The 14,388-nt window shown below is 34.4% G+C and overlaps 1 protein-coding gene across 1 annotated transcript in view; it reads right to left on the bottom strand.

Annotated features, from left to right (window-relative positions):
* The window catches only part of LOC149962216 (ATP-binding cassette sub-family C member 3-like), a 46,347-nt gene that overhangs the window by 10,960 nt on the left and 20,999 nt on the right, over positions 1 to 14,388 (bottom strand). The window contains exons 3-4 of the mRNA XM_090164434.1: positions 12,425 to 12,538; positions 11,739 to 11,876 (exon numbers count right to left, since the gene is read on the bottom strand). Coding sequence (XP_090020560.1) covers positions 11,739 to 11,876; positions 12,425 to 12,538 — 252 coding nt within the window. The remainder of the gene's footprint in view (positions 1 to 11,738; positions 11,877 to 12,424; positions 12,539 to 14,388) is intronic.

Here is a 14,388-nt window from a genome sequence, read left to right as displayed (position 1 = left end):
TTGTCTAATTAGGTGTTGAACGTAATAATTTTCTTTAACAATAACTTTTTGCAGATCTGATTATTAACTACATAGCTGAAAGCATAAGTTCCCTGAAATAAATGTACATGTGTGTTGTGATTATGTACGATTGTTTACGTTAAAGGCTATTGCCGGCTAGTACAACTTGTTTTTCCCCCCGACCTCCAAACTCAGTGAAAAATAGGTCCTTTTCAACCGAACCAAAATTATTTTTACACTTTCGACTATGCCCTACAACTTTTATATTGAAACATTTTGCGTGACACCTACCGGTGAAAAAATAAATTTTTCAAAACGGCACAAAATCGTTCGATTGTTCTGCAATTTAGTAATCAAAGCCTTCCATACCTAACAAATAAACCCTGAAAATTTCAGAACCTTAGAATAAATAAATTTTGAGAAAAATGGCCTGATCGAGCAAATTGAGACACCCTGTATAATAAATACATATAATATAATATATATAATTTATACAGCATGTCCACTAAAATGACCCAGAGTAAATAATTGAAAAGCTATTTTTACGGGGTATTTGATAGCACGCGCAGGAACCATTAGATGAAACCAAACTGTCTGGAGAACCATAGGGCTAAGAGACTCAGTTCCAAATAGAAAGGTGTGCGCCCTCGTATTTTATGCCCAAGTGACTCTGAACCGATGAATTTGATATTTTCAGATCGCATAGTACACGGAGGGGTCATGTAAATTTGTTAATAGGAAGCTAAGAAAACTAACACCGAAAACCAAAAGATCATGAATACAAATGTTCAATTAAAATTTATTTAAATTAAGCTTAGATTAGGTCGGTTAAAATAAATTTGGACCTAAAAAGTGATGGCGAACACTTCGAATCGGAACCAACCTTCCAAACCTAATGGTTTTCGAGATACATTATGAATGACCTTGAAGACATGGTTCAGGGTAAACCGAATTTTAATAGCATTTAATTTGTCCTCAAAATGTTGATAACGTAGCACAAGTATTTTCTAAATGATTAACACCTAATTGTGATCTCTTAGAGATTTTTATTTCGGGCCTGCTTGTTTTTGGTGTTTATTTTCTTGGGTTCCTTTTGGGCAATTTACATCGGTTCAGAGTCACTTGGGCATAAAATACGAGGGCGCACACCTTTCTATTTGGAACTGAGTCTCTTAGCCCTATGGTTCTCCAGACAGTTTGGTTTCATCTAATGGTTCCTGCGCGTGCTATCAAATACCCCGTAAAAATAGCTTTTAAATTATTTACTCTGGGTCATTATTAGTGGACATGCTGTATAAATTATAATCATATATGTATATATTATAATTTACGTATATATATGCAAATATGTAAACATATTATACGTAAATATTATATAGGTACACATGCGTATATGTATACATAATATTTATATATATGAATATATATATATATATATATACATATGAATATATATATATATATACATATGAATATATATATATATATATATACACATATTAAAGGCTATCATTTTTAAAAACCTTTTTTTAAATAATGTTAAACTATGAACCCATGAACCTCCCACTTTGAAATTTGGTCAATAATTTAACGTAGATACAAACTATTCACTAATTTTTTTTAATTTTGATGAGGCACTTTTTTAAAAAATCAAATTAAAAAATAATTTGAAATTTGAAAAATATGTTTAAAAAATGTTTATGGTAAATATTGTTGGAAAAGGCATGCATAGGTGAGTAAAATGACACCATTAGCAACTCTGTAGCGTAATTATAACAGGCGCTATAGGGATTAGAAAATATACCAGTCATGTCATTTGGGCCATTTGATGAAAATTTTAAACAGCCGTATTTTGAAAACCGTTTGAGATAATTCAATAAAACTTTGAAATCCCTAGACACTATCTATATATCCAGGTTTTTTTTTGTGTGTTGATTTCACATAGAATGACCCATATATCAAAAATCGGTATTTCTTTTGGAAAATTATGTCAAAATCCAATAAGTGTATGTTTTATGGTATAACTGGAAAGCTCCCATCGTAAGCTCTCTAAGTATTTTTTAAAATGTTAACTTATCACATTTCCACATCATCTTATAGTGTTTTGTACGTTACCCTGAAGAAAACAATATTTTCAACTTTTTCGCCTTTAACTCATAAACATTTCTATCTACAAAAATATTAACACGACTACTGCGTTCTGTACCGCATTTTACCCTAGTAACTAAATTGGCATTGATTTCTAATGGTTAGATATAAAGATATTCAACTTTTATTCAGGGGGGCGAATTACGTAAACATGCCACATTAAAAACCGGGGCTAATGGTTGTTAAGGCGTATTTCAATAACTACTAAGAATATTTAGCTAAAACCTCAGAATCAGTCGTTCCTAATACCGACCAAACTGTGTGCACAATTTTACAAAAATCACTTGACCCATGGTAACATCATTGGGTGAATTGACGTGAAATGGCCCAGGGGCCTCCAAAGGTCGTCTTAAGGGGCCCCCAAAATTTAATATAAGGGTCCCCAAATTATTTAATAAATTAATTTATTTCTTAATTAATTTTTCAATATTTAATGCGAGTGATTCGCTTAACGACACTGCTGTTTTAACTTTCTGCGGGGACCATGTCCTCTCGGAGGGGTTTTACAATCACCGTGTCTGTGTGTCTGTGTGCTGCGAACGAGTTACCGGGGCAAAGTCCGAAACGCGTTACCGAGGCAAAGTCAATAACCCGTGATTGCAGTTTAAAGGGAGGCAAAATCACCATGTGACGGATAAATTTGCGGTTGGGTTGGGTGCGGTTGTTTTTTTTTCGTTAACGCTCACCGTCGCGATGGTTTCAACACAGTTTTATTCGAAGGTTTGTTTATTGTAATGTTTATGTGTAGTGTGGGAATGTTGAGATTGTTATGGTGGATGAGTTTGTTGTGTATGCGTTTTAATGTATGGGTGTTATCTCTCCAACTTCTTCTTATTGACTTTTGGGACGGATCGAGTGCTGAGGGTTACGATAAACGTCTCAACGTCCAGATGGCTGGGTTTCCACCAATTGTTAACGTTATTCGTCTAAGTCTCAATTTGCGATCGCATCGGGAGGGATTCGAACCCGAGCCCTTCTCCATAACAAGGCGAGTGTTCTATCACCTATACCTGTTACGATCAATTAAAAGCTCAGCTTAAGCGGAAGAAAATAATAATAGTTTTTAAAGTGTAAATTATTTACGTATGAAAATTTAAAGGTCAAATCTTGTTTTAGCGCAGTCAGCAGATAAGATGGTTAAAGGGTAGAACCCGTGGGTGGTTCACCTAGTTAGGTTCTTGTAATTCACTTAGTTTTTCAGTCGTATAATTTTATCTATGGTGTGTTTAGCGTAATTTAGTTTTCATGCGTAATCGTTTATTTATGAAGAAAATTTCGTGTTGTTTACATCGTGCTCTTACACTTATGTTAGTCTGGTGTTTAACTGGGTCGTCATTACTTCGTAATTAATTTTAAGATGTTTAATGCAGTTCATCAATTGGGTTCGTTTGTTTTTATTTATAAAGAACCCTAACTATTCCGTCTACGGTCATTTGTTGATATACGAGCTGTCGTTTAGTCAAGTGGCTTTCTGTGCTTTGTGAATGTTAAGTTTTTCGCTTCTTGTTAATACATTTTGTTGGTGTGGATATTTGGACATCTACGATTCCTAATGCAGTCATTGATTTCCTAGGTTTGCGAGATTTGGAAATTGGACGGTATTGGTCTTTTTCATGCGGTATGTGTCACAACGTCAACAGTTAGTCTACGAGTCGTCCACTACCAGATGTCGAATATAGCTATTATACGGTAACTTCATCATCGGCGAGTGTTGAAATAAAATGAGCGTTAAAGATATGGCAAGTTTGTCGTAAGCGAGAAAAATACAAATACCCTCTGTAGATATCTCTTTCATTAAAATTTGCTTCGTAGTATATTTAACTGATAAACGTGTCCTGTAAATAGGGTTAAATTCAATTGTGCATTGTTTTAGTACGTCTAATTCACTGTTGTAGCTACTTAAATTATATTATTCTGAATAAATTAAACTCGGTTGTTTCTTCTCAATTATTTTAGTTAAAATTAAAATTATATACCGGGCGGGATTGAACCGGGATTACGTTTTTAGTAAATAACTCTGAACTGTTGAGATATCTTTAAGGGACGTCTCGAGAAATTAATACCACTAGGGACAATTCTTCCGAGGATAGGTATATTTTGGCTTTCCAACTTGTTATTCCTTTCAAAGGTACGAGTAACTTTTTTTTGACAGGAGTTTATTTTTTAGATTTAACTTTTGGCGAGTGCGCTACTATATCCAAACTGTATCTTTAATTTAATCTTTACAAATAAATGGTTCCTAAACTTACTTAACTTAGTGTACCTAGGTACATTCATTTTCGTAAAGTTGTTAAATCTGATGTAAGGGATGTACATTTGAAGTACCGAAGGAATGAATGTAAGTTGATAGACTTGAATTCAGTCGTAAAAATAAGTAAATAAACACTCATTTGTTTAGAGTTATTAGTTCTAATTGTGTCGTCGCGTACCCATTTTACCCAATAATTGCACCACTTGCTTAAAAAAAATTAAATAATCCACGTCGACGGATTTGAAAAAATTGTGGTGGGGGCCTACATAATTTTGGGGGGCCTCCAAATGGTTGGCCTGCCTCCCCAAAAATCCTGTCGCCGCTACTGGCCAAAAAGCTAGTATTTTGGATGAGAGCTCTGGGTAAATGGCGGAGGAGTTTCTTCGAGCTAACGTGATAAATTAAGGTGTTAACAATATCGAAACAAATGTGCTGTTGAAAATCATTTCTTGTGAGTGACCCAATAATATGATTTGACTATAGAAGCTTTTTGTCACTAGCAATCTGACATTAACCAGAATCCGCGTTTTATGAACTACAAATGAGAATGGCCAAGGCTCGAATGAAAGGACGCCACATAGATTCTGCTACGCAGGTAAGAATTCCTTTAGACTTACTTTTATCTAATAATAAAACGAAAAGAAGAACGAAGAAAAAAGGACCTTTTCGTTTTAATATATTTACAATGTCACTTTTGGAGCAATTAATTTATAATGTAATCTTATTGCAGATCAACGATATCATATACTGTATTTGTTTTGGAAAGACGGCGAATGATTATCGACAAAGAAGTTGAGTCAAATTATTTTTTTATTGCACTTTGTTTTTTTTCATGTGCTCCACTATAATAAAAATTATTTCAATATGTATTTATTATTAAAGTTATAATTTAAAGAAAAATGGGAACACATTTTTTTGACTTGATACCCAATTATAAAAAACTTATATATTTAATGAAATGTTTAGTGAACCCCAAACTGCTTTTATAGGTAAAACATTACAGAATGACTATAACCACCTTTGAAAAATATTCAAATGAAATTAAAAACTACCAATAAACTGATATTAAGAGAAAAACAAGCATAAAGATTGAGACAGCTCCGGTTTGAAATAACAAAAGCTTTGTTCAGCTGACGCTATTAAAGCAATAGTTTCACTGTTGTGGGAAGTTTCTACATCTGAAAGCTAGTGAAAAGGTAATAAGTATTACTCATTAAATTTATTTTAAAGGAGTAGACATACTGCTGGTAAATTTTATAATTTTTATTATTATTATTTATTAGTTGATAAAGGGAAGATCACGGAAATAAAATTTCAATAATAGTACAAGCGAAATTGTAATTCCGCGTTGATGCTCTGTAAAAAGCGATTTAACTCTAGATTATAATAAAAGGGTTATTAACAAAAATAAAACCAATGTTACCTTTTTGAAAGGTACGTTTAAGGGGGTGAAAATGGGGTATGAAATTTCACTTTTAGGAAAATGGTTTTCAATTTCTTTTAAAGCAACTAATTAACTAAGAAATTTGTTCTAAATGGCATTTGTTTACTAAACGTGTGGCGCATTCATGGTAATTTTTTAAAATCGCTCAGTGGTGTCGATTAGGAGGGGCGCGTCATACCTCTCACCCCCCCCCTTTTCTTAAATCTCATTCAGGGCCGGTGGTGACAATTATATATATTTAAAAAAAAACATGCTTGTAATATTTACTTAAAATAGTTTTTGAAGCTTTCAAAAACATATGGTATTACTCTTTAGGCCTATTAATAACGTTTCTAGAATTTGTTTAAGATACCCCCTCAAATCATAAATTTCGCCACTCATGATAAATAATTTATTTTGTTTTAGCTTTTTTTAATACTATTGAGTTATATTATGCAGTATCAAATAAATATAGTAAATAACCAATTCTAATCGAGATGTAGAAATTAATAAAAAATAATTAACATCACATAAAGTAATTTTTAATTTGTATCAGGTATGTAACGCGATTGACTATTTACATATATTGTGATCATTTTGGGGGGGAAAAACACTTTAAAAAAGGAAATTTGTTTAAGTCGAGAAACATCAAGAAAATATCTATTCTTCTTCGTCGTTAGATATCTCAAAATTCAATATTGGAACATTTTGGCAATGATCAGCACAAATGCAGGCGTCTGTGCAATGCAGGTCATTTTTTCGACAAGAACAGTTGCCTTTACAGCCCCTTTTACACCCGCATTTTATAAGCTCTAAGATAGCTTCGGGTGCCGGTAACTCGAAGCTTCTAACCGCCTCGTAACTTCCCGGGTTGTTATTATTTAGTTTCCATCCTGAGCTTTCTGGAAGTGATACGCGCGGGTGATTTTCTCGCGAACCTTTCCAAACGCAGCACAGGTAATGCGCTTCTAATATATGAAGTTTCAATGCGCCCCTGGTAGGGGGAAGGTTTTCACCGTGAAAACTACGTGAAGAATAAAGCTGAAAACGTAGCATTTCGTGCGTCTCAGCCTACTTCATCGGGCTGTACAGTGATCATACATATTTCAAAAGATGGTTCAAGAGGGCTTTTCTCCGGAGATGGATTGTTAATCTTACCAACTGACAAAGCCAGATTGAAAAACTAACCATTTTAAGCTTGAAAATGACTTAATAACCCTAAGCTTTGCCACTGCGGAGGAAATTAATTCACTTGCAAAAAGGAAGCTATACGGATACTCTGAGATGAACGATTCCGAGATAGGGTCGCTTAACGTCCTGCTTATTGATGGTATGGCATGCATCAGATTTATAGCCCGGTGTACCGGTAAGATTGAAACCACACCACCGGAGGTCCGTCATCATAATGCCCTACGCCAGCGTCTGCAAAACCAGCATGGGTAGCAGAACCCTACTACTGACGGTCGCACCCTCGAATTAGTGCAGTCAATTTAAAAAAAAATAACAAATTAAAACCTGCGAAGATTTAGGAAACTTATTTACTCTCACAATACAGAAGATGGCCATTTCATGGTTTTTGATACCTACAAGGATGGGTCCCTCAAAACACAAACAAGAAATAAACGCACAAATAATAGCTCGAACTATTATCACATCAACGGCAGGACTAATGACACTCACGTTCCTCTCAAGGAGTTGTTGCCTTCAATTAAAACGAAAGCAGAGCTAACAAGATACTTGGGATATTATATATTAGCACACAGTGGCAGTCCGTCGAATAAATTAACAATGTTTTTTGTTACGTATGGCTCTGTTACCAAGACCCTGTCGACCCACATATCGAAGAACACTCGCACGAAGAAGCCGACACTCTACTAGTATTACACGCTATCTATGTTAAGAAAACAGCCAATATCTTTGTCGAATCTCCGGACACCGATGTTTTGCCTCTTCTTATATATTTCCCCCCGCTATTACCTAAGACCACATTGTTCTTAAAAAAGGGTGACACCAAACTAAATGTCGCTTCCATGTATAGCGCCCTAGGAGAAGATCGGGCACGGGCAATACTTGGTTACCATACATTTACAGGATCGAATATAACGGAAAAAAATTTTGGATATTCCAAAGAGAAGTCTTTCAAAGTATTACTGAACAGCAATGATTCCATCTTGAAAGCCTTTTCTTCTTTGGGAGAGCCGGAAACGCTACCGAACCAAGCAATCGAGGACAATCTTTTGAAATATGTATGCTCACTGTACAGCCCGAAGAAGCAGGCTGAGACCCACGAAATGCTACTTTGGCAGCTTTATTCTTCGCGTAGTTTTCACGGTGAAAACCTTCCCCCTACCAGGGGCGCAATGAAACTTCATATATTAGAAGCGCATTACTGTGCTGCGTTTGGAAAGGTTCGCGAGTCAATCACCCGCGCTTATCACTTCCAGAAAGCTCAGGATGGAAACTAAATAATAACAACCCGGGAAGTTACGAGGCGGTTAGAAGCTTTGTTAATTAGTTGCTTTAAAAGAAATAAAAATTAATTTTACAAAAAGTGAAATTTCATCCCCCATTTTTACCCCCTTTAACGGACATCCCAAAGTGGTAACATTGGTTTATTTTTTTGTTAATGACCCTTCTATTATAGTCTAGAGTTAAATCGCTTTTTACAGAGCATCAAAGCGGAGCCCTTTTTTGACAACAACGCCAGCACTATAGCCCTTTCAGCCCGAACAGGAGAGTTGTGTATAGCCACCAGAATATTATTGGTTTTGTTATAATGACTCGAAAAGGCAAGAAAAAATTGAGCAATTTGTTCTCTTTGGGCTTCCATTTCGTTAGGAAATAATTTCCTAAATCCCATACAATCGTTGTTCATATTTTACTACACTATGGCCCCGACTATAGTAGCAATATGTTCGGAGGTCACAGGTTATGTATGATATTTTAATGGCTTCTTTTATCACCAAATTATTTTTTATATGTTAATTTATGTGAATCGGTTTTGAGGGAATCTAGGAAAAGAGCAAAGTTAACAATACTGCTTTAGAATTTTTCTTCTACCTTTGGCTCAGGCGAATCGGATCTGGAAGTGGGTTTTAAGCCCTTGGGTCTGATTAAAAAATGTAACTGATCTTTATCTGCTAGTAAGTAGTATATCTAAACCGAGTCTTTCTAAATATAATCATTTAATTTTACAATATCTTGCGTGGTAAATCTGTTTTTTTTTTGCCAATATGTTGTCATCAATATGGCAAGCTTAATTACATTTCAATTAAATAATTTTACCCTCTACTTTCTAGAAATAATAATCAATTTCTCATTTTAGCCAATTTAAGAGTGGTTTACTCATATGAGTAACGTTAAAACGCCCCAGACTTAGCATGGCATACCAATAACAACATCATTTGTTGATGCTGGTAGTGTGTGAAAACTGCTGGCGCTTGTAGAAGGTAAGCGGTTTGGTATATATAAAATTAAAATTCAAATTTTATATTTTAGGTAAATGAAGTACAGTTTGATGTAACGGTTTCTTCATTGCTGTTGTATCAATGCGATTGTCAACACCTGCTATAACGAGAATCGCAGATTCACCAAGCAGCTTCACCATCCTAACCGCAAGTAGTGCCAGCTCATCCTAAGTAACTGGATCACTCCCAGTCGCTTTTGTTGACCTAATATTGTTTTGTGCCGTCTTCTTCACTTCACTTTTGAAACCAGATCATTTGGTTCTTAATTAAGGGCCTGTTCTTATCACACCCATTCCGACTGCCGAAACTTCCTTCGCAATTTCGTCCCAAGCTTTCCTTTCGTAAAGGGGATCTCATATTTTCCCCTTTCCCCGTTTCCCAGTTAACTAACCCAAATCTGGCCTCTAGTCCTGCTACAAGAGTTGCTGAGCTTCTACTTCCCAACCACTGAATTTATTTTGCTTTTGCTCACATTATTGCCCAGATTTACTTTTATTTTTCACATTGTAAATAATTCAAATGTAAAATTGATATAAAAATATGTAATGTAATGGAAAATATGAATTTTAATATAAAATATAAAAAGAATAAAAACATATAATTAAAAACTCGCTTTATATCTAAAATGTTAAACATCTTTCGCTCTGAAAATCAATAACGAGAGAGGGATTTGACAAAGGCTCGTTAAAATTACTCTGAAACCCGTCTTGCTAACTTTTGAAAATGTCTCTGGAACGAACCTCAATTAACTATGACTTGTGAAGCCAGTTCCCGGTGGCCGTATGAAATTGCGTATGAGGGTGGTGGAAAGCCCTCAAGAGTAACTACATTATCTAATGTATTTTACCGTGTAAATTCTTTAGTGCAGTTGACCGAATTAAAATGAGCAGTTTTAAAGAAGTTAAAGCTAACATTTAAAAAAAATCGAAGCCCACATACGCTTTAAGCCAATAACAATAATTATAATTAGCTAGCTTAATACCAAGACAAACACCTTAGGCCCAAGTAATGGAGCTACTCTTAACGCCTTTATCCGAGGTAACTGGGATATAATGCCAAGCGAGCCAACAGCTCCCTACACTTATTATTAATATCAGACAGTTTTTATGGAAAGAACGAAACCAAAGAACTCGGTGGAAAACCTATCTTACCAGCAGGGAGAGAACTTACAAACTCAATGCAGAAGGAGTGGTTACGAGTGATCACCCAGTGCCACAAGATGGGATCGAACTCGGTTTCTCTTGTTACGAGGCGAGAGTGCTTACAACTCCGCCACCCCACGTTTAGCGATAGGGTGTCCGATAGGCGAAAAACACGCGCAATATAGGAAGCCAACGACGTAAAACCTAATATATTAACCGCAGCATCGAACCTTTTAACAGGGTTTTTACACGACTTGGAAAATCTGGAAAAGTCGGGAATTTTTAAATTACCCCAAAATATAAGGGAATTTGAAAAGGATTAAAAACGGTCAGGGAAAAGTCAGATAATTAGAAATTGATTCCAAAAGGTTAGGGAAAATCAAGGGAATTTGAAAATGACCTAATAAAATCAGGGAAATAAATTTTTTAAAGATAAATTTAAAATACATCATAAATATTTTTCAAGATTTTACCTCAAACTACTAATTTATTCTACAAAATTAATGGTCAAAGAAAATTTGATTGTGGAAATTTTTAACGAACCCTGTTAAACACACTTGCTTAGAATTTTCGAAGTAAAATAACGAGGTTCCATCAGTAGGACCAGTTTCAGGCTGTGATATTTGAAATTTGACCCTTTTTTCTTTTGATTAGGGTTCATTAAATTGGCCATATTTTACCGGTGTACACGGGTTTCCTCTAAATTTCAATTTCATTATTTTAAAATCTAACTTCCACATTTTTTCAAATGTCCCCGTAACAAAGTCATGTGGCAATACGTTTGATTAATTTTCCTAGCCATGAAAGATAATTACGTTAATAATTTTTTTTAGAAAAATGAGCTCCCAAAGCCTGTTGCTAAATCATCTAAGTGAGCTTCTGCCTGAACAGTGTCTTATCTTTAAAAAATTTGTCAACCCTTATATGATAAGTGACTACGTATTGCAATTTAAATTTTGTCACTGGTTTTAATTTCCTTGAGTTTTTGTTTTATTCGAAATTCCCTTGTTGTCATTCGTTGTATTTATCAAAAGAAAAATGTAAATGATTAAAGTTTAATTTTCGCTTAAAATTTTGTTAACCTCTGCTGCTGTAATAAATGAATGCTTTTAACAAAATTTTGAATGTGTTTTATTAATAATCACGAATTATATCTGTGTACAAGTGAGCCAGATAAAAATTTAAACTTTTTAAACATTTGATTAGCTGTTCTGCAAAGACGGTCTAAAGTTGCTATGGCTATACTCATGTTGCTATGATAATAATGAAAATGTTGCGTTTTGTCAATAATCAGAAAATAGCCCTACCTCATTTAACGTTGAGGAAATGATTGATCTGATTGAAATTATCCCGGTCAATGTTGAGAGACCCCAATATACAAATAGAAGCCCTGAGCGTCGAATGCCACGCACACGCCCCGATAACACGAGAGACAATGCTAAACCCTAAAACGAAAAAAAAAAGTATAAGTGTCATACAATTCAATATAAATAAAAGATATATTTCAACTAAAAGCAAATTTCTGAACAGATTTAAGCATTTTTCTGACCGCAAACCCCGTCTGTGAGAACTTAAGGGTAAAAGACAAACATGAAAACAAGTCAACTACAGAAAGACTGTTTAACTTAAATTTTAGTTAAAATTTCTTTCTCCAATGATGAAAACGGACTATCAAGCGATTTTTTCATATTATTTCAAAAATAATAAATATTGCAAATAATAACGGTTTTAATCACGACACCACGAGTTTGATCAAAATTTGGTTTGCATCGAATAAAACCAATTCATGCATTGCAATTGGATGAACTACAACACAATTTTGAAAATATGACTTTTTATTCCAATCTCAAATAACTATTAATTATTTTCTGTAAAATGCCAGGAACTTAAAAATTATTTCTCCTGCTCCAGTGAAGCACTGTTTTCTTTTTATTTAATCATAATTGCATTGAATTGAAATTTTGCTTATTCCGAACCAAAATTAATAACTTACTTCTGTCAAAAGTTTGATTAATGAAGGAAGACAATATATCAGGAAAGGCTGCTTCTGGTAAACGTGGTAGGCTATTTTCAGCACATTAACGACTAAAAGTGCAACATTTGCAATCTATATTTAATTAAAAGATAAAATTACGAGAATGCCAAGAAGGTTTTTAAGGAAAGCGTTCAACGATTCCTCGTCAATTATAAATTTATTGTTAATGTGTCCTGAATAAACTTTTTGCCCACCTAATGAGTGCTAAGTGGTTTTTTTTTCACCTAAAAGCATTTCAGCTAAGGTACCACGTACACTCTGTTAAATAAGTCTTCGGCCGTTGGGGTTTTGGCACTTATTTGCGATTATCTCAAAAACTATGAATGATAGTAAGTTGAAAACAATTTTATTTTTAATATTTTACTAATATCTTTCATATCTATGTCTTGATTAACGTGTAGCATTTCCATATCCGCCGGAAACGCCAAATATCGTTTTTGACAAATTTTTTAATAATGATGTTACGCCCCTGAAATCTGCATTTTTGGATTCACAAGGGTCAATTCATATTTAGAAAGTGCCATTGTTATCTGGCTACGTCGAACGGCTGCTAAGATATGGCCTATCGAAAATTCGGGTCTCATTCGGAAAATTCTAAAATGCTCGAGGCGACCGAGAAATAATATCTCATTGTTGAGGTAAAAACAACTTTCGTCGTTTCATTGCGGGTAACACAATAAGCATATATATATTGATTTAACGAGTTGTTGGAACGTTGTGGTTATATGCCGGATTAATAATATTGATTAATTAGGCATTTTAGAATTTTCCGAATGAGACCCGAATTTTCGATAGGCCATATCTTAGCAGCCGTTCGACGTAGCCGGATAACAATGGCACTTTCTAAATATGAATCGACCCTTGTGAATCCAAAAATGCCGGTTTCAGGGGCGTAACATCATTATTAAAAAAGTTGTCAAAAACGATATTTGGCGTTTCCGGCGGATATGGAAATGCTACACGTTAATATGAAAGATATTAGTAAAATATTAAAAATAAAATTGTTTTCAACTTACTATCATTCATAGTTTTTGAGATAATCGCAAATAAGTGCCAAAACCCCAACGGCCGAAGACTTATTTAACAGAGTGTACAATTTCAAATAAAATTTTCTTTCCAAACAAAAGTAGTTGGTCTTTTTGACGTTAATTAGTTGTTCAGGCCAACGATGGCGCTTTTAGGAAGACCACTTCATGTGGAGCTCTTGGTCATCCACGGTGAAGTACATCAATAGCCAAACGTTAAAAATTCAGGTTGCATTGAGTGTATTAAATAATAATCAGCTAGGCTAATACCCAAGGCACCACCTTAGGCCTAAGTCATCATGCGACTTTTGATTGACTTACAAATGATTGACAAGGCGTTCTTTTGATCGACGTGAATTTTTTTAATATATCTCACTAAACATTATTCAATAAATACAATAAAAAATTAATTAGCGTGTGACCCCTCTTAACTAAGCACAATGTTTGTTTTTAGGAGGGGTTTTATAACAAATGTTAATATATAATATACATTTAAATCTAGTTATAGTTATCGGTAATTACATCATATGCGGAAGTCCTTTGATTAGTTTCACTTTATACAATTAGATTTCCAATAACGTTCACGTATAGAGGAGACTTCAAAAGTTCGTTTATAGCTCTACGAAATTTTTCAAAAGTATCTTAGTTTCTTAGTTTAATATTTAAGTTATTATAGGGTGTTGGTCCTAAAAATTCAGCATTTCTTTGGGTTTTTGTTTTTTACATAGCGGAACTTTTCTTTTTAGCTGAGTCTTAAATCTTGTCGACTCGGCGTGAATAAAATTTGCATAATGATGACTTTCGCTTACGGTTTTTTTAGTTGTTTTAAAGGTAATATATTTAGATTTTCATATAAAAGATTGGTTACTTAGGCATAGTATAACACACCGTTTTTAT

The sequence above is a fragment of the Leiobunum rupestre genome, chromosome 1 (genome assembly GCF_980474605.1).
Source record: "Leiobunum rupestre chromosome 1, qqLeiRupe1.1.hap1, whole genome shotgun sequence".
Taxonomy (NCBI): domain Eukaryota; kingdom Metazoa; phylum Arthropoda; class Arachnida; order Opiliones; family Sclerosomatidae; genus Leiobunum; species Leiobunum rupestre.
Note: the sequence above shows the minus strand (reverse complement) of the source record. Positions and strands in the feature narration are given on the sequence as shown.